Source organism: Palaemon carinicauda, chromosome 1 (genome assembly GCF_036898095.1).
Source record: "Palaemon carinicauda isolate YSFRI2023 chromosome 1, ASM3689809v2, whole genome shotgun sequence".
Taxonomy (NCBI): Eukaryota; Metazoa; Arthropoda; class Malacostraca; order Decapoda; family Palaemonidae; genus Palaemon; species Palaemon carinicauda.
Window position 1 is genome coordinate 208,641,182 of NC_090725.1, and position 19,596 is coordinate 208,660,777.

General features: G+C 37.0%; 1 protein-coding gene across 3 annotated transcripts in view; it reads left to right on the plus strand.

Annotated features, from left to right (window-relative positions):
• The window catches only part of LOC137653700 (endoplasmic reticulum aminopeptidase 1-like), a 512,338-nt gene that overhangs the window by 232,042 nt on the left and 260,700 nt on the right, over positions 1-19,596 (plus strand). For all 3 annotated transcript variants that reach the window (XM_068387282.1, XM_068387289.1, XM_068387299.1), the window contains one exon: positions 1,344-1,515. In XM_068387282.1, the coding sequence (XP_068243383.1) occupies positions 1,344-1,515 (172 nt within the window). The remainder of the gene's footprint in view (positions 1-1,343; positions 1,516-19,596) is intronic.

A 19,596-nucleotide genomic window follows, 5' to 3' on the forward strand; every position in this document is an offset into this window, starting at 1 on the left:
TTTTCTGCTCTTGGTGTCATCATCATTCCTACCCCTTTTCTTCCAACTCTGATCTGATCTTCCTGAGTAGATATATATATATTGGCTTGGTCTAAAGTTTCCTTACCAATCCCCTTACAATGTGTTTCACTTGGGGACAAGATATTCAAACTATATTTCATAAATTTATTCTCTACTTGCTGTAACTTCCAAATGTGATTTATGGTTCTAACATTCCAATTACCTATTTTAAATTTTTCTTTAGTACAGGTATTTATAAACTGAGAGATTCTTAGCACCCCGCTACGCCCGGGACTGGGGGCCATTCTTTCATCTTCTCTTCCCATTACTGACTAAATTCATAGAGGATTCATTGGCTAGATACATCAAAGGATAGCCATTTCTTTGTGATGCGCAGTGCCTATCTAACTAAGTCAAGTGACCCCTGCCGGTCCATACTAATTCTAGTAAGATCAACCACCAGGCATCAAGAGTAAAAGCCAAAGAGACAGTTTGTCCATCGCCTTAAACCACATCCGTCACCCTGCTCCCAGTGACTTTATCGAGATTTAGGGGGGCATTTCCTCCACACACGAAGCACTCATTACTGTACTCCACCAAGTTACTCATCCACTTATATGATTATAACCATTGGCAAACATGGATTGCTAAGATATACCATCTAGCACGATACAGGACAAGTAAAATTAGTAATATAATACAGCTTTTACTAATAGATTCATGCTGTACTGTCTAGATATTTTAGCTTTTTGTTGGAGTTTATGAATATTTTAACTGTTTCATCATTTAAAATTTATCACTAATAATACCACCCACCTGGAATATATTACTGTACTTCATCATTTGCCCAACAACTTACAGATATTTTTTTATCTGTTTTACATATCAAGTAAGCATTCAGGTCCTTTTTTATGGGGGTGCTATATACTTTCTTGGTTTCTTTAACATAAATATTACATTGATAATTCTCTAACATCCCACAAATTATGAATAATTTTCATTTCAGGGAAGAGGGGGGGGGGGGAGATGAGACATTTCAATTTGCAAGAGAATGGAACTGTATAAAAAAGTTGGACTACATTAATCAGTCTTGTAACCATCATGAATATTGGAAATTAGTGATTGAATAAGTCTTTTAAAGTCTTTCCTCCAACTTGAATATCAGAAATTAGCAATTACAGTTAATAAGTTTTGAACTATGAGCTAAATCACGTAAACAACCTTGTACAATGACTACTGATGTTATTTGTCTTGTAAAAGTTCTATTAGCTAGGTTTCTTGCTGTGCCTCATATTATTTTTCCTTCTTGATAATACTTTAGCTACCAATACTTATCCTTACAGATATATTGCCACTACTCATTTTGAGCCAACTTCAGCAAGAGCTGCATTTCCCTGTTTCGATGAACCTCACTTAAAGGCAAAGTTTCGACTGAAAATTTATCGAGAACCAAGCCAGTTTACACTTTTCAACATGCCGTTAAAGTCTTCAGTTCAAGTACCTAATTCAGAATTGGTAAGTTTTTAGATTTCCTGTGTTAATTGTTTTCAGACTACTGTAAGTTAATGCACTAACAAATTTTGTATGTACGATTGTATCAATTCAGAAGTTTAGCAGTTTTCTATAAGTTTTTACTTGAGGCAGTGCACTAACAAATATTTTGTGTACAGTAATGGTACTGATTACGTTGTTAATATTAGAATGCTTGCTGCTCACAAACCTTTGAATTTTTTAAGATAATTATATGATTATTTCTATGAACTATTCCTGTCATTTTTATTGCTTCTCCCTCGAGGCTGGTTAAATGTCGACATTTACCCTTAAGCTAAAAATCTTCTGTTTTCTTACTTTGTAATTGTCCTTTCACTATAGTGTAATATTGGAATCATATGGCAGCGTATATCAATACTACTACGTGGGTCGATCATATCCACATTTTATTCAGTTCTTCATTCAGTTCTCTCTCTAACACCTCTTCTTATGCTTAAACTTTTAATTTTTTTTAGAAAGTTCTATAAAAAACAATTTAATTTCTATAACAATTGGATGTCTTTATCTGGCTTTGCTATTTTTTCTTGTGAGAGTTGTTCAAGGGATTTGTTTCTTGGTTTACATGCCAGGGGCAAACTTGTGATTTGAATGTAGTCCCTTTCGGTTCCTCTTATGAAAGATTTTCATCTATTAGTAAATGTTCAGTTAAAAGCTTTAATTCATCAAAGAAAGTCTGATAATTCAGGGGAAAAGCCATAGAAGACCAGGTTAGGTAATGACAGTGAAAGAAGTTGCCTATGGTACATTGGCTATAACCAAGCTTGGGGTGTTAGATAGTAATGAGCATCATACATTTTTTCTTATTTTGTTTGCTTTGGGCAATCTCAAAAGGCCAGTAAGCCCTTGGGTAAAATAGTTAATCCTAACATACCCAGCTCTGATTCAAATCCTGGGCTAATTTATTGAATTGAGTCTACCAGCTCTGGTGTGCCGTCCATGAAAGGTCGGGTTGGTACACACCACAATATAAAGTTGATTGTCTCTCCTCAAAAGTCTCACTATGTCCAATTACTTCAGGCTCTTTTATTGCAAAACCTTTGCATTGCCGTAATCTGGTTATTCCTTTGTGCTCACTTGAATCTGAGATAAAAGTCTGGGCTGCCAGTCTGGATCCTTATATCTTTCTGCCTGCTGAAGTAAGCACTCATGAGCAACCTTTGTTTACATATATTAACAATGTGTCATGTTGGGTGCTTCCTGTGAACCCTGATCCATAATTATTAATTTTTTTCTTAAAACTTCAATTGCAGCTTAAAAACAATTGCATCTTGTGTCAGGTGGGAGTGGGATCAGCCTCATGTAGGCTTGGCCACTAGCTCATTTTGTATTTTCCATAATGACATTGATGTGGGTCCTAGCACCTCCACTGTCAAAATTAGTGTCTTGCCTGGCACAGGCACAAAGGACTGTAAACAGACAGAAAGGCTTGTTGAGTTAAGTTTGACAGATTCCGTGGATTATGATCGTGAAGGTTGTAGAAGAAACAGAAGAAGAAACTGACTCATGTTAGGTGTTTCCGTTTCAGTCTTTGAGACTGCTTGTCGCAGAATTGTATCTAAATAGATTGGCCTAGGTAATTGCTGATAATTTATTTTCAATTGTGCCATGAAATGTTTGGACTTCTATGACAACTTATACTCTGAAGTTTTATAGTTACCGGTATATCACAGGTAGAGTGAACAAATTCTTTCCCAGGTTGGTAATACCTGTAAACTTAATAACTCTCCTTCCCGTCTACTGTTGAGACATTATTTCCTGCAAAAGTGTGCATTAATTTGATAAATAAAACAACTACCAAACCTTTTTATTTCTACTACTTTTGATTTCATTGTTAACATGAGCAAAAGGAATTTCTTGAATACAGATTGTTCTGACACTAAATACAAACCCTTTCGCTCTTTGTTAGGGAATATACTTTCAGCGAGCTGGAAGAGTAGCCACAAGACTTTTAGTGAGGTATAACCACTCCAGCGCAAGTTAGTTGGGGATAGGAGGGTTATTACCAGCTACCCCGCTCACACACATAAACACACCTGTGTTGTTTCGTCACTTTTGCTTTTGGCTCTTTTGAGATTGGACGTTCGTCTCTCTCCACCGCCCACATTGACTGCCATTATTGTCTTATTTTTTTTCTCTTTTTCCCTTTTTAGGTTGTGAGTGTTTCTTTTTTTGGTTGTTATTTGAACTTGTCCTGGCCCTGAAAGCTGCAAATGTGGCACCATCATGTCTGAAGTCAAGACTAACCTCCATTCGATCGAGAAGGAGTGTTAACCCGTCAATCCCAGGACAACCCTTCTACGCATGTGAGTCCTTTTCTGTTGATGACTTCTTGCAGATTTGGCATTCCCTTTGTATTACTGATGCTCTGATGAAGGAAGGCCTATTCGAGTTGTTGTAGTTGGGAGTAATGAGGAAGCACTCACCGGCTTCCTTAGAGGTGAACGTGGATCTTCCTCCAAAGGACTTCGAAGGCTTTGTACCAGAGGCGATCCCTGCTTCCATGTCCGGCACAGTTTTTCCAAACCCAACTTCTCTAACAGTGCTCCCCCATGTTCTGAGTTCGCTCAGCTTGCAGAGGGGGCCAAAGTCCAAGGCATGTTCCTGTTTCCATCCATGGGTTAGATCCTCCCTGGAGTCGGGCTTCACTTCCTAGTGTAGCTCACCATCTGATGTTGCTCCTCCCCCCTGCGAGTTCAAAACGCTCCAGTTTCACCTGTTCCTGCCTTGACTCCAAGAGTTCTTGTCATTCACCCCGTGGAGTCCAGACCATCACGGCATGTTTGTCGGATTGCAGGCCACGCCTTGCTACCCAGTGCTCTCCACCATCTTCTCACAGCGCAGACAGGAGGATCGATCAGAACGCCTGCCGCGATCTAGAGAGGTCTCCTTCTTACAAGTCCCGGAGTGGTTCAATAAGTAATCCAGCCCCAGCGTGCTACCACGCTTCAGCGAGTGAGCAGTCGCTTCCTTGTCATCGGTTTCTAGTGTGCATCTAGGAAGCGTGAGGCCCATTACCTGTGCGTCATCGTCTTCCAGAGCATGACCAGTATCCAGGTCGTGAACGCACTCCAGCGCATGACTCCTCACCGACCCAGCGCAACGCTTCTCGTGATTCTTCATGATCCAGACTTCTTGATCACAAATCCCCCTTCGTCGTGCGATGGCCCACCTGCCCGCGTTCACAACATTTCCTCTTCTAGGTCTTCTCATGATTCACTCCTTGCTTGTGATATCACATCATCCTGCAAACATCCAGCTGTGTGTAGTGAGGCTGCTGTTCGCGACCATCTAGCAGTGTGCAGCGAGGTTACTGTTCGCAACTATCCAGTAGTTCGCAGCCATCCAGCATAGCAAGAATGACTAGCATTACACTACAGTCTGGCAGCCAGCGATTTCTTTCTGGAGCCTTGGAATCTGAGCTACAGGACTTTTCTTAGCTTGAGATGACACCTATGATGCCTACCAAGAAGAGGAAAAGGCAGAAGAATCCTACTCCCTCTCTAGGCTACACCCTATACCCCTCAAGAAGCCAGGGTTCAAGATCCCCTGAGGAGATCTCCCTGATGACAACATAATGCCTGTCGTTGAGGTCGCTACCCCAGAACAACACTCTTCGTCTGCTGCGGCGGACCAACCTTCGCTCGTCTTTTCTCAGAAGGAGACTATTGAATCAACGAGGCGCAGGGAGGATGCAAGACCTTCCCTGCTGACAGAATAGCTTCCTTCCCTAGGGAGGGTAAGGATTCAAAAACCGTCCTTAAGAATCGCTCAGTTAGGGACTTCTTCCAGGCCCTGGAAAAGACACATTTCTTCGACTTCGACAACGACGAGGGATGCTCCCACAACATCAAGAATTTCTTCCAGGTACCACGACGATGACTACAACCCACCCCTGGCTCCTATGGGTGAAAGCTCGTGGATGGATGCTAACCATGATTTTGGGAATGATGGCTATCTTTCCAGGGCAGCTAGTCCTAAGTCTTCTGAAACCGAACAGCTGGAGTCAGACCACGCATTTTGACAGGTGCTGGCTTGCATAAGGGCCATCAACGACTTAAATTACCCCTCCGCAGCTCCACCAGAGGGAAAGGACTTAGGACTAAACCATCTCTATGGCACCCAGAGACCTCCCAAGACCAGCGGATCTTTGCCCTGGTTGAGTGGGTTGAAGGGGGCCCTCTCACTGGATCCACTCATTGAAGCCCTGACAAGAGGGGTTTCTTGCAATAAGTTGTCTAGCCTTCCAGTCATCATCTCTGCAGCAGACACCCTAAACATGGAGAAAGTTATGAAGTTCACCATACAGGCAACTTCTTGGCTCGACCTATGGTTAGGGTCAGTGGGTTATCTCATTAGGATGGAGGACTGGTCCCAAGAGCACACCAGGAATTGTATGGCAACCTTTCTTTTATCATCATGTCATCAACTTTTGGGTGAACCTGATCTTCATGCGAAGGTACTTGGTAATTGAAAGGTTCCATAGACAAGCTCTGAAGTCAGAGTTGACTAGACTTAGCAACTCAGCGTTAGAGTGTCCTGCTCTTTTCAGCATGGGGTACGTTGAGAGGGCTGCTGATTGAGGGAAGAAGTCTAGCCAAGACTCTCCATCAGAGGGTGGGGACCTCTAGGTCCTTTGGAGCAGCTCCGCCACTCTGCAAACCACAGGCATCCAGATCACAAGCCAGCAGTAGGAGTTCAGGTACTACCAAGGCTTCATACAAGAAGCTTTTTCCTGCCCAGGAACACCAGAAGGGAAGCAGAAGCAACTGAGGAGGCAGAGAAAGAAGAGGTAGTGATTAAGGCCGCTCGCGTTAGGGAGGGCAATCCTCTCACTTATCCACGAGTAGGGGTATGCCTGGAATGCTGGTGGCAGAGGTGGCTACAGCGCAGGACTGAGACTTGGACGGTCCCCGTGATTCATTTAGGGTACCACTCCATCGAGCTCCTACACAAAGGGATTCATAAAGGAGTTGGCCCACAGGGCCAAAGGCTAGACCATGTGGGAGAAAGGTGCTCTCCAAGAGGTCCTCATCAGGTCCCCAGGCTTCTTTAGTTGATTCATTCCGGTGAAAAACGCATCTGGAGGCTGAAGACCCATTATCGACCTCTCCTCCTGAACAAGTATATTCAGCAAACTCCATTCAGAATGGGGAATGCTGAGACGGTCAGAAAAGCAGTTTGACCCCAAGGACTTCATCTGCACGTTGGACTTCAAGGATACATACTTCCAGATTCCAGTACACCGGTCATCAAGGAAGTATCTAAGTATCATCCATGGCAAAAAGCAATACCAGTACAAGGTGCTGCGATTCAGCCTGTCAACAGCACCTTAGGTTTCCATAAAGGTATTCAACCTAGTATCAACCTAGGCCCACAGGATCGACATCCATATCCTAAGATATCTGGATGACTGGCTCATCCTAGCAGACTTAGTGGCTACCCTTTTTCAACACTGAGACAGACTCCTCGAGTTTTATCACAATCTGGGGAATGTGGTAAATCTTGAGAAGTGGTCACTACTTCCATCACAGACACTGGTATACATAGGCATGATCGTCAACATCAGCCTGCAGAAAATCTTCCCTTCAGACAAGAGGATCCAGAGACTGAAGAAGGTAGCAAGTCCCTTTCTACAATGAGACAATATCCCGGCCTAGCATTGGTTAAGTCTCATAGTTCACCTGTCGTCCCTATAACGTCTAGTTTGCAACAGCTGCCTACAAATTTGATCGCTTCAGTGGCAACTAAAGATCTCATGGTTAAAACTTTGGTTTAGCTATAGCATCGACTAAATGTATTACATGTATTAAAGTACATGCTCTCTTTAATGAAGGTTTTGGTGAGAAAATAATATTTTGTCTGTTTTACCTACTTTCAAAGCTAAACTTGATATTCGGAGAAGATTTTTGGCTGAATTTTTTCACCTTTTTGTGAAGAAGGCTAGTCATACCTTGGAAAATAGATTCCTATTCTTAATAAGGGCCTTTAGGTTTTATTTACTATGAGATTCAGGGCCTATGTAACACGGTTTTTTCGCAATAACTTTTTTTCTACGAATTTCATAAATATAACGCTTATTCAGAATGCACATTATATCTACACATAAATTTTGACTATATTCTGCATTACGTAGGTTGAATAAATTTGGTACTTTATTAAGTAAAAGTGACGATTTTTGAAGACGGGCCAACTTACTCAGAGAAAAGGTTTCGAACGCACTCGTTACGTAACTTATGACGGCATTTCTTCTCTCTTTCTCGCTCGATGATTGGTTATACGTAACGAAGGCTATACCTCTGCCAACAATAACACAAAAGTGTAAATAAAAGCAAAGCAGTACACCTTTATGAACTCTGAAACCTCTCCACTGAGAATTGTCATAATGAACAAACGAACAAAATATGTTAATAAATACAAAAACACTTTGATTATTAGTTTAACTCCCAAAATAAGTTTCCTAAGAAATTACAGTCTACTTTATAGGTCACAATCAGATTGACAAGGTGTAGGGAATAGTTGGTAATTTTCAAAAACGTAGTAGACAAGCTTGATTTGATAACTGATATATCCAATGTCAAGCAATTTTTATTTATTGTCTATCTACCTACCTATTTACTGAAAAAAAAAACTGGTACCGTAGTTTGGCTTTAAACCTTCACCAATAATTATCGTCAGAATGATGACTTCATGAGGCTCCACCCACGTTGGCCTCGTTATAATTCAGGATAACACTGAAGGCTATCATGGACATTGCTGGATTATGAAATTTAAATTCTGGCTAAAAAATCTCATTTCTCGAGTAGTTGTAATAAGTGCTAAATGATCCTCAAGGATCCCAGCAGTTGGCCTAAACGTTTAATTCATGTATACTACTGTACTGTTGCGGCACTACTGTTATGGTAGTATTACTACGCTAGCGCAGATACCCCACCCACATTTATGTATCGTTCCGCCATTCATAAAGTCTTTGTCATGTTTTTTCACAGTGCAATAAGCTATGGCCTCCTCAGAAATTAAGTTAAACATTAGATAATAGGTTATTTCATAAAGCTGACAAATTATGGCAACTGGGTATGTTATTGCCGATGTTGAAGCTAAAGATAAAGTATTGTATCATTCCTTCATTGCATTATCATCTTTACTACTATTTGTTTGGGTACATGTAGTAATTATTTTAAAGGATAAATGAATTATGTTCACTTTACTTCTATAATTTCCCATTAGATGTACAAATAAAACTCCTAAAACTATTCATGATTTATTTACAAAATGCTGTAATGCCCAAAACATAGCCAACACGGTCGTACGGCCTAAGAAGAAGAAAAAAATGATATCGGATGATCCGTTGGTCTGATGGAGATTTTAGCACAAAAATCTTATTTTAACAAAAATAGTTATATGAAGACTGTTTACATACACTCTCTCTCTTTCTCTCTCTCTTGGTGGCATAGTGAATAGTTAATGGAAATGTTCAAAAGCCTGACTGACATTACAAGTATTATAATCATGTTACGCTAAATACAAATCAGACCATAAACCTTGGATTTAAACTATAAACTGAATAATTACCTATTCAGGCTATAGTAAATACGGCCACGAGCTTTCTCTTGACTGTACAAAGTTGCAAGTCGTAAGACAAATGCAGTTTTGCAACCACGGGGGCAATTCCAAATCCTGTTAGCCAATCTTGACTATTGTGGGTTTCAGAGCCTATGGAAGAAGGTGAATGGGTGTCTGGTGGATGGGCGGGGCAAAATTTTGTCAAAAGGTGTTTACATTGCTTACGTAATGAATGTTTTCGACTCTCTGCTCGTTATCACTGGCCATGGCGTCGGTTAGATCATTTTTACTCTATAAAAATTAAAACTATCGGGTTTAGGTTATTGATAATGCTGACAAAATTTGTGTGTGGTTGTAAAATATACATATGTCAACTTTCAGCTACATCCGATGCATTGATAAGGAGCAAAGTCCAAAAAACCGTGTTACAGAGGCCCTGAATCTCATAGTAGACAAAGCTGAAAACATTAAGGGAAGGATTCCTAATTTCTTTTGTGTGGTTAGGATTACAAACTTTCTTCTTTTCGAGAATGCAATACCCTTTCTTATAATGACAGAAGCTCATTGAGAATAGGATTCATGTCAAATGAAGGACCTAAAAGTTGAATTTCAATTCTTAATTTCTGCAGAAATTTTTTTTGGAAAGAGTTTTGGAGGAAGCCCAGTGGCATAATCAGTATTTTAGTTTTCAAAACATTATTTGAAAGAAGCTTGGTTTGCCTTTTAGAATGTCTGAGCATTATGTTGTGGGGTAGGTGTATGGTAATGTAGTTTTTTAATTAAAATGTTTGAAATTTGTGATTTAAATTATATAGTTATTTTCTCCATGAAATACTTAGGGTGATGGGTAATATTGTAATATATTTTTATAGTTAAGCACACTTTTTTCTGAGAAGAGTCTTTTAAGTTTTTAATTCATTCATATGCTTTTTAAGTTTTAGCTAGTTGGCTGTGTTTTGTTTTATTATTTTCAATCTGGATGCACAGATACCCTTTCTTAGTTCATGGTTCTTACTGTTAAACAAGTTTTTAGGAAGGATGGTACCCTCTTTCAATTTAAAGTAAATAAGTAGGTTGGGGCTTTAGATTTTGGGAATCTTTTCTCCCCTTGTCTACCTACATCTCAGGGTGGAGGCTAGCAATGTGGATGCGGGTGGAGCTTCATAGAAATAGAAAAAATTTTTAATAGTAGAATTACTTATTTTTATACTCACTTGCTGCTCATATACGCCCCCTTCTCTACCTCCCTATTGTCTATTGATGTCAAAAGGTTGAACTAGTTTCGACTTTGAGTCTGAAAGGCAAAGCAATTAGATCTACTGAGAGGGTAGCATTGCCATGCATTGTCATATGATCTCAATAATACACTAGAGGGTCAGAGTAATTACAAGGAAAGAGAGAATCAATAAGTAATTCTATTATCAAATTTTATTTTTTTTTATAAATAGACATGTAGCTTAGATACAAACCATTGTCATACCAGAGCCTATCTTTGGGTATAAAGGGATGATTGCATAAAAATTTATCAGAATTTCGTTCGTCGAGTAAATGAGGTATGGTTTACTACTTTATATATCTCAAGTATTTGAGAATGTCTTGGAAAACTCTCTTTCTTATCAAATCTTCATGTATTTGGCTTTAATCTGTCTCTGTAAATTTATTTATATCTTTTAATTAGTACTATTGTTAGTTACAATGCAACATATACTTACTTTCCTGTTTCCAACAGTGACCAAAAGATTCTGTTGTCTCCCCTACATTTCCATAAATCAGTGATTTTCTGTTTACATATTAATCCTTTATACGTCATCCTTCTTTCATACTGCAACCTTCTATTTAGTGATACCATCTCACAGTACTCTTCCTTTTTTATGATTATGATTTGGTCAGCTTATCGTTATATGTACAATAGGACTTAATTAGATTGAAAGGCTACACCATAGTTTCCGGCCATTTTCTTATCAAGTTTGTCATTTTTTTTCATAAAATCTATTGTATTTTAATTAAAAGTCACTCATAGTGCTTTAAACTGGAGATCCAATACACCCCATTGCTTACCTTGTTTCTATATCAGTAGGTGAATTGCTTAATTTACTTTTGAAGCATAGAGGGAGCTGACTTGATTTGCTTCTAAATCAGGATAGTAAATTGCTTCATTTCTTTTGAAACAGTAGGTGAATTGCTTTATATGCTTCTAAAAGATCACTGTGAATTGCTCTATTTGCTTTTGAAACAATAGGGAAATTGCTTAATTTGCTTCTGAAACTTATAAGTAAATTGCTTAATTTCTTCTGGAAACAGTGGGAAATTGCTTTATTTGCTTTTAATAGATACTGGTGAATTAATTAATTTATTTTTGAAATGTAAATGAGATTTACTTACTTTGCATCTGGAACAATAGGAGACTTACTTAATTTACATCGAAAAGATTAAAAAGAATTACTTGAGGTATTTCTTAAACAGTAGGTTAATTGCCTAATTTGCTTCTGAAACAGAAAGAGAAATTGCTTGTTTTGCTTCTGAAGGTGTAGGTGAATTGTTCAACTTGCTCCTAAAAAAAGAAAGGGGAATTATGTAATTTGCTTATGAAACTGTAGGTGAACTGTTCTTCAATTTTCTCCTAAGAAAGAAATAGGAATTACTTAATTTGTTCCAGAAACAGGTGGTTAATTATTCAAATTTCTCCTAAAAAAAAGAAATGGAAGTTACTTAATTTGCTTCTGAAACAGAATGGGAATTAAGGAATTTGCTGCTGAAAATGAGATGAAAATTACTTAATTTTCTTCTGAAACAGTAGGTGAATTACTCAAATTCTTGCTAAAAAAGAAAGGGAAATTACTTAGTTTGATTCTGAAACTTTATAAATTGCTCAATTTGCTCCTAAGAAAAGAAACGAATTTCTTAATGTGGTTCTGAAACAGTAGGTGAATTGCTTAATTTCCCCCTAAAAAAGAAATAGAAATTATGTAATTTGCTTCTGAAACTTTATTAATTGCTCAATTTACTCCTAAAAATAAATGGGAATTCCTTGATTTGTTTCTGAAAAAGTAGATGAATTGCTCAACCTGCCCCTAAAAAGGAAATGGGAATTACTTAATTTGTTCCTGAGACAGTAGATGAATTGCTCAATTTGCTCCTCCTATAAAAATGAGAATTACTTGCTTCTGTAACAGTATGAATTGCCCATTTTTTCCTAAAAAGAAAGAAATAGGAATTGCATAATTTAATACTGAAACAGTATGAATTGCTCAACTTGCTACTCAAAAAAGGAAATGGGAATTACTTGGTTTGTTCCTGAAACAGTATGTGAATTACTCAACTTGCTTTTATAAAAGAAATGAGAATTACTTAACTTGCTTCTGAAACAGTATGAATTGTTCAATTTCCTCCTAAAAAAGAAATAGGAATGATTTAATTTGCTTCTGAAACATTGGGAATTATCAATTTGCTCCTAAAAAAGAAATGTGAATTTTTTATTCTGCTTCTGAAACAGTATGAATTGCTCAACTTACTCCTAAAAGGGAAACAGGAATTACATAATTTGTTCCTGAAACCATAGGTGAATTGCTCAACTTGCTCCTATAAAATAAATGAGAATTACTTAACTTGCTTCTGAAACAGTATGAATTGCTCAACTTGCTCCTAAAAAAGAAATGGGAATGACTTAATTTGTTCCTGAAACAGCAGGTGAATTGCCCAACTTGCTCCTATAAAAGAAATGAGAATTACTCACCTTGCTTCTGAAACAGTAGATGAATTGCGTAATTTCCTCCTAAAAAGAAGCAGGAACTACATTGTTTGTTACTGAACCAGTAGGTGAATTTCTTAACTTTCTCCTAAAAGAGAATTGGTAATTACTTCATATGTTTCTAAAACAGAAATGGTAATTACATCATTTGCTTTTGAAATAGCAGGTGAATTTCTCAATTTGCTCCTTAAAAAGAAACGGAAATGATTTAATTGGCTTCTGAATCACTATGAATTGCTCAACTTCTTAAAAAAGAACATGATATCATTTGGTAATAATGATGAAGCATTTCATGCTATCAGTGATGTTATGAATAATAAAAACAATAACTTGAATGTCAAGGGTGCTCTTTGTGATGAGGTACAGATGATCTAGATATATACAAACCTGCGGATTGGATTGACAGAGATATAGAGGTGGTTGCACCCACCCAGAGAAAGCCAAAACCACTAAAGTGGCTTATTACTCAGTCAAAAGGGAGTGCAGGAAATTATTTTAAAATATGCAAATTTCTTCCAAAGAAGATATATCTCGTTTTGGAAAGAACAGTTTCCTTATAAGTGTCAAATCAGAAACACAATTTTTTATACTATGCAATATAAAGACAGAGAATGATGATATAAAGTTGTTTGTGAAACCCCATATAAACTTCAATTATGGAAGGGTAGTAGTTTTCAATAGAGACTTGTATGAGGTTACGGAAGAAGAGATCCTGGCCATGTGTCCTTTAAGTGCATAAAGTCCTTGGAACATCAATGATTATCCTTACTTTCCAGAATACTGATGTGCCTTTCCACATTTACATTGAAAATAAATGGATTAAAGTTCAAACTTTCAAGCAGAAGCCACTGAAATGTTTAAATTGCTTTAGATAAGGGCATCCTTCTAAAGTTTGCAAGAATGAAAAAATGTGTAGTACTTGCTCCAATGTTTCCATGGAGAATGTATACTGGAGGCCAATTGTTTAAACTTCAATGTAAATCATAAATCTACTGATAGGAGCTACCAGCAATATAAGTTAGAAGAGGCTGTCCTCAATAAATCCAGTATCGAACATATACGTTTGGGGCATGCCAAGAGACTTTTGAGTAAATCAACAAGCTATGCAAAGGTATTGAAATCAGGAGGAAAAATGAGGCAGGCTCGAAACATCCAACCCACCTATTACTGCCAGTTTTCCCCCCAAAAGAAATTCCCCATCTTCTGATAAAATACTGCACGATAGGGTAAGAATATTACCTCCTAAGGTTTTGCCTACCTCTATTAAACTTGTAGAGCAGAGTTCCGTCGTGCCATGAAAGGAGCTAGGCGGCAATTTTAGGTATCTTTTGTTTCCTCAGTCAACAATAAAACCACTATCTTCTGTAATGAGGAAAGTAGAAAAGATTGCAAGCAAATTTACCCCAAACCCACTACCAGTGTTGAAGGTGAATGGTCAGTATATGATTGGAGCAACTGAGGTTAGCAATGCCTTGGCTGATCATTACTCAAATTTTTCATGCAAGTGTGTAGTAGCTCCTGGTCACTGTTATAGGAGCAGTGAAGAATAGAAAATTTTAAATTTTGCAACAGGAAAGGAAGATGCATACAATGCTCTTTTTAATGAAAGATAATTTGATTCCGCACTTGGCACATGAAATAATATAGCCCCTGGACCCGATGGAATTCCATATGTATTGATAAAACATATACCCATCAATATCAAGTTATTTATCTTGAGCATTATTAACAGAATATGGCATGATCATAGTTATCCAAGTGTTTGGGAACTAGCCATTATTTTAGCCTTTCTAAAACCCTGTAAGGATAAGTTTTTAGCTGCAAACTATCAACCAATTGCATTGACATCTTGTTTATTTAAGATCTTTGAGAAGTTGGTCAATGCAAGACTGATATGTTACTTAGAAAAGAAGGGTCCCTTATCACCTATACAGTGTGGATTTATAAAAATGCACTCAACGACTGATATGTTGATACGACTGGGTCCCTCTATTTGTGAAGCCTTTGCTTTCAAACGGCACTATGTAACAGGCTTTATTAACCTTGAATAGGCATATGATGCTGCATGGAGATATGGTATACTTAAAACCATTCATGAATTGGTATTAAGAGGAGAGCTACCATTGTTCATTCAATCATTTGTTTCACATAGATTTTTTCAAGTGAAAGTGGGAGAACCTCTATCAGAGAGGAAATGTCAGGAAGAAGGAGTTTCCCATGGTAATGTACTAAGTGTAACCCTATTCACACTAGCCATTAATGGAATATCCTCTGTCATTTCCCAAGATATTCTCTCAACAATGTTTGTAGACGATCTTTCCGTATCATTTGCTGGAGCTAAAATGGCAATGGTTGAGAGAAAACTACAACTCTCAATTGACAAAACTGGTAATTATTTACAACACCACGCTCTCCATTTACTCCAAAATAATGCAATCCTGCAGTTCTCATCTTCTTGCACAGTAATTAGGTGGGTATTTAAATTCTGGGAAAGCAATAATTAGCAAGATATGTTGAGGAAGAGGGAAGGGGTTATAAAAAGAAAATAGCTCTTTTTTCTCACCAAACGACTTGGCACTGACATGTCAACATAGTCAACCAAACAGAATTCGTGATGCCAGCGTACATAAACAGAAGTTCGTGATGCCAGCGTACATTTGATATACTGTATATTCAAAATATACTTAATTAAAAATGGATTAATTACTCAAAAGTGTCCTTAAAATATGCACTTTACAAATAGTGAAACTTTTGAGTAATCACTCAAATTTTGATTGAGCATATTTTGAATATACAGTATATCAAATGTATGCTGGCATCACGAACTTCTGTTTATGTACGCTGGCATCACGATTTCTGTTTGGTTGACTATGTTGACATATTAATTCCATGTCGTTTGGATGAGGAAACCGAGCTGTTTTCTTTTTATAAACCCTTCCCCCTTCCTCAACATATCTTGCTAATTATTGCTTTCCCGGAATTTAAATAACCACCTAATTTCTGTGCATGAAGATGAGAACTGTAGGATTGCATTATTTTGGAGTAAATGGAGAGCGTGGTGTTGTAAACAATTACCTCAAAATTATTCAGTCGGCTGATGTGAATGGGTTTAAGTTTAAGACAAGCAAAACTACTGTCATCCATTTTTGTCATATCCAGGGAGTACACCCAGACCTGGATATGTACATGAAAGGTCAATGGATCTCATGCATAAGTGAAGCTAGGTTTTTAAGCTTGATATTTGATTGCAGGCTGACATGGGCTCCTCACGTAAAAGCATTAAAAGTAAAGCATCCTGAGGTTCTGAATCTTTTAAAAGTTTTGTCCCATATATCATGGAGGGCAGACCGCAAAACTATTTTAGAATTATACAAGGCCTCGTTTTTTTCAAAAATTAGTTTTGGGTGCAAAATATACTCCTCAGCCACCCCAAATCGACTAAAGATTTTAGACTCAATACACCATACTTGTATCAGATTGGTCACAGGAGCCTTTAGAACCTTGACTATCCCAAGCCTACTTGTTGATGCTGGAGAGTTACCTTTAAACCTTTACTGAAAGTCTTCTTTTGTTCAGTATTGGTTTAGGTTGCAAAGACTTCCTAATTCTTTAGCCTATCAGACTGCAAGCCTTGTAAGGCACTCAATATACTTTGAGTTATACCCAAAATACCCCCAACCTCATGATTTTTTAGTGAAACCATTGATACACAGTCTGGATATAATTAGAAGTAAAGTGCTTCATTTTAAGATACCATCAATGCTTCCATGGAAATTACCAAAGATATCTTTTTGTAAAAAGAATCTGACTGACATAGAAGCTAGGTCTCTTTTTTTGAAACGTGTAGCAGAACATTGGGAATAGACTTTAATATATACTGATGGCTCCAAATCTGATGCTGCCATTGGATTTGGAGTATATGGTAATGCTTTTATATGTAGAAGTTCACTTCCTCTAACAGCTTCCATACTGCCGAACTGTATAGCATACTGACTGCTATTGAGAAAATAGCATTGGAGGAGGAGGGTAATTTTACCTTATTTCGTGATGCAAGGAGTGTCGTTCAAGCTTTAGAAGTTTTTAATTTCAGTAACCCTTTAGTTGTAAAGATTTTAGAATGGCTTTTTATTTTTGGACTTAGGTATAACAGTTTGATTTTGTTGCGTTCCAGCATATGTAGAAGTATCTGGGAATAAGAAGGCAGATTTACTGGCAAAGAATGCTGTATCCAAGTTTCTACCAAGAAGATATCTCATCCTCTGCAATGATTTTGTACTTGAAAATTAAGAAATAGTTTTATAATAATTGGCAACAGCATCAGAATAGTTTCAATAGAAATAAGGTGAGAGAAATAACGAATGTTAATCTCCTTGGAGGTATAAAATGATGCCCTTAAAGAGGGTGACTACTGTTTGTTGTCTCTTGATTAGTCACTCTTGGATAACTCACGAGTTTCTGCTGACTGGCCAACACCTGCCATATTGCGATGAATGTTTGATACCATTGACAGAGGCTTTTGTTGATCTAACGCCCCACTTATAGATATCTGTTTGAGGCTCGATATAAGGATGGCAGGTTCATCTTTGTCAAGATTCTTGGACATGATGTGTCGTACAATGCTAGTGGCATTTTTAGAATGATTTCAGAAGCGTGTCTTCTGAAAGCGATTTAATCCTTTTAATGACATCTTTGCTTTTATGGTTTTAAATGATTTTTCTTTTATTCTTTATTTATAATAAATAATATCGGCGTCAATGACCTTCGATGTAAGGATGCCAGAAAACTTCAAATCAATCAATCAATCGCAAAACAGAAACGGGAATTACTTGGTTTGTTTCTGAAAAAGGATGAATTGCTCAAATTGTTCCTAAAAAGGAAATAAGAATTACTTTATTTGATTCTGAAACAGTATGGATTGCTCCCAAAAAATGGAATCACTTCAGATGCTGCTGAAACAGTAGGGGAATTTCTCAATTTGCTCCTAAAAAAAGGAAATGGGAATTATTTAATTAGCTTCTGAAACAGTATATGAATTGCTCAGTTTTCTCCTAATAAAGAAATAGGAAATCCTTAATTGGCTTCTAAAAGTGTAGATGAATCGCTTCATTCTTAAAATAGCAATGAGAATTACTTAATTTAATTCTGAAATAGTAGGTAAATTGGTCAATTTCCTCCTAATAGAAAATGGGAATCACTCAATTTGACTTAGTAAAAGGAGGCAAATTGCTCAATTTACTCCTAAAAAGGAAATGGGAAATACTTAATTTTGTTCCTAAAACAGTTGGTGAATTGCTCAACATGCCTCTAAAAGGAAATTGGAATTAGTTAATTGGTTCCTGAAACAGTAGGTGAATTGATCAACTTGCTCCAAAAAAGACATGAGAAGTACTTAATTTCCCTTTGAAACAGTGAGAATTGCTCAATTTGATAGTAAAAAAGGAACAGGGATTACTTAATTTTCTTCTAAAACAGTATGAATCTCTCAAATTCCTCTTATAAAAGAAATTCGAATACTTCTGAAATATTAGATAAATTGCCCAACTTGCTCCTAAATAAGAAATAGGAATTAGCCTACTTGATTGGCTGTTGAAACAGTGGGTGGGTTCCTCAACTTACTTCTAAAAAGAAACAGGAATTACTTCATATGCTTCTGGAACAGTATAAATTAATCTATTTGCGTTTAAAAAAGAAATGGGAATTACTTAATATGCTTCTGAAATAGTGTGTGTTTCTCAACTTGTTCTTAAAAAAGAAATGGATATTACTCAATTTGCCTTTGAAAAAGTATGAATTTCTTAACTTTCTCCTAAAAAGGAAATTCTGATTTCTTAATTTGCTTTCGAAACGATATATGAATTAGTCAACTTACTCCTAAAAAGAATTTAGAATTACTTAATTTACTTCTGAAACAGCAGGTTGATTGCCCAACTTGCTTCTAAAAAAAGAAATGGTAATAACTTAATTTAGTTTTGAAACATTAGTTGAATTACTCAATTTCATGAAGAAAAGAAACAGGAATTATTTAATTTGTTCGTGAAATGGTAGGTAAATGGCTCTACTTACTCCTAAAAAAGAAATGGGAATGACTCGATTTGATTCTGAAACAGTGGGTGAATTGATAAATATCCTCCAAAAAAGAAATGAGAATTATTTGATTTATTTCTGAAACAGTAGGTAAATTGCTTAACTTGCTTCTAAAAAAAAAATGGAAATTGCTGCCGCTGAAACGATGAATTACTCAACATGCTCAAAGTAAACGCTGAAACAGTGGGTGAATTGCTCAATTTGATCTGAAAAAATAAACAGGAATTATTAAATTTGTTTGTGAAACCGTAGGTGAATTGCTGTTTTATCTAAAAATGAAACTGGAATTATATAATTTGTTCGTGAAACGGTAGGTGAATTGCTCAACGTGATCCTAGAAAAGAAATGGGAATGACTAAATTGGCTCCTGAAACATCATAAATTGCTGAACCTGCTCCTATAAAATAGATAGAATTAATTAATTTGCTTCTGAATCAGTAGGGAAATTTCTCAATTTCCTTAAAAGAAAGAAAAAGGAATTACTTAATTTGCCTTTAAAACAGTAGGTGAATTGATAAATTTCCTCCTATAAACAAATGGGGATTATTTGATTTGTTCCTGAAACAATAGGTGAATTGCTGAGGTTGCTCCTATAAAGAGGATGTCTTTTCCTTGTTCTGACTCTTTTTCTTCTCAAAACCATCCTTACTGTC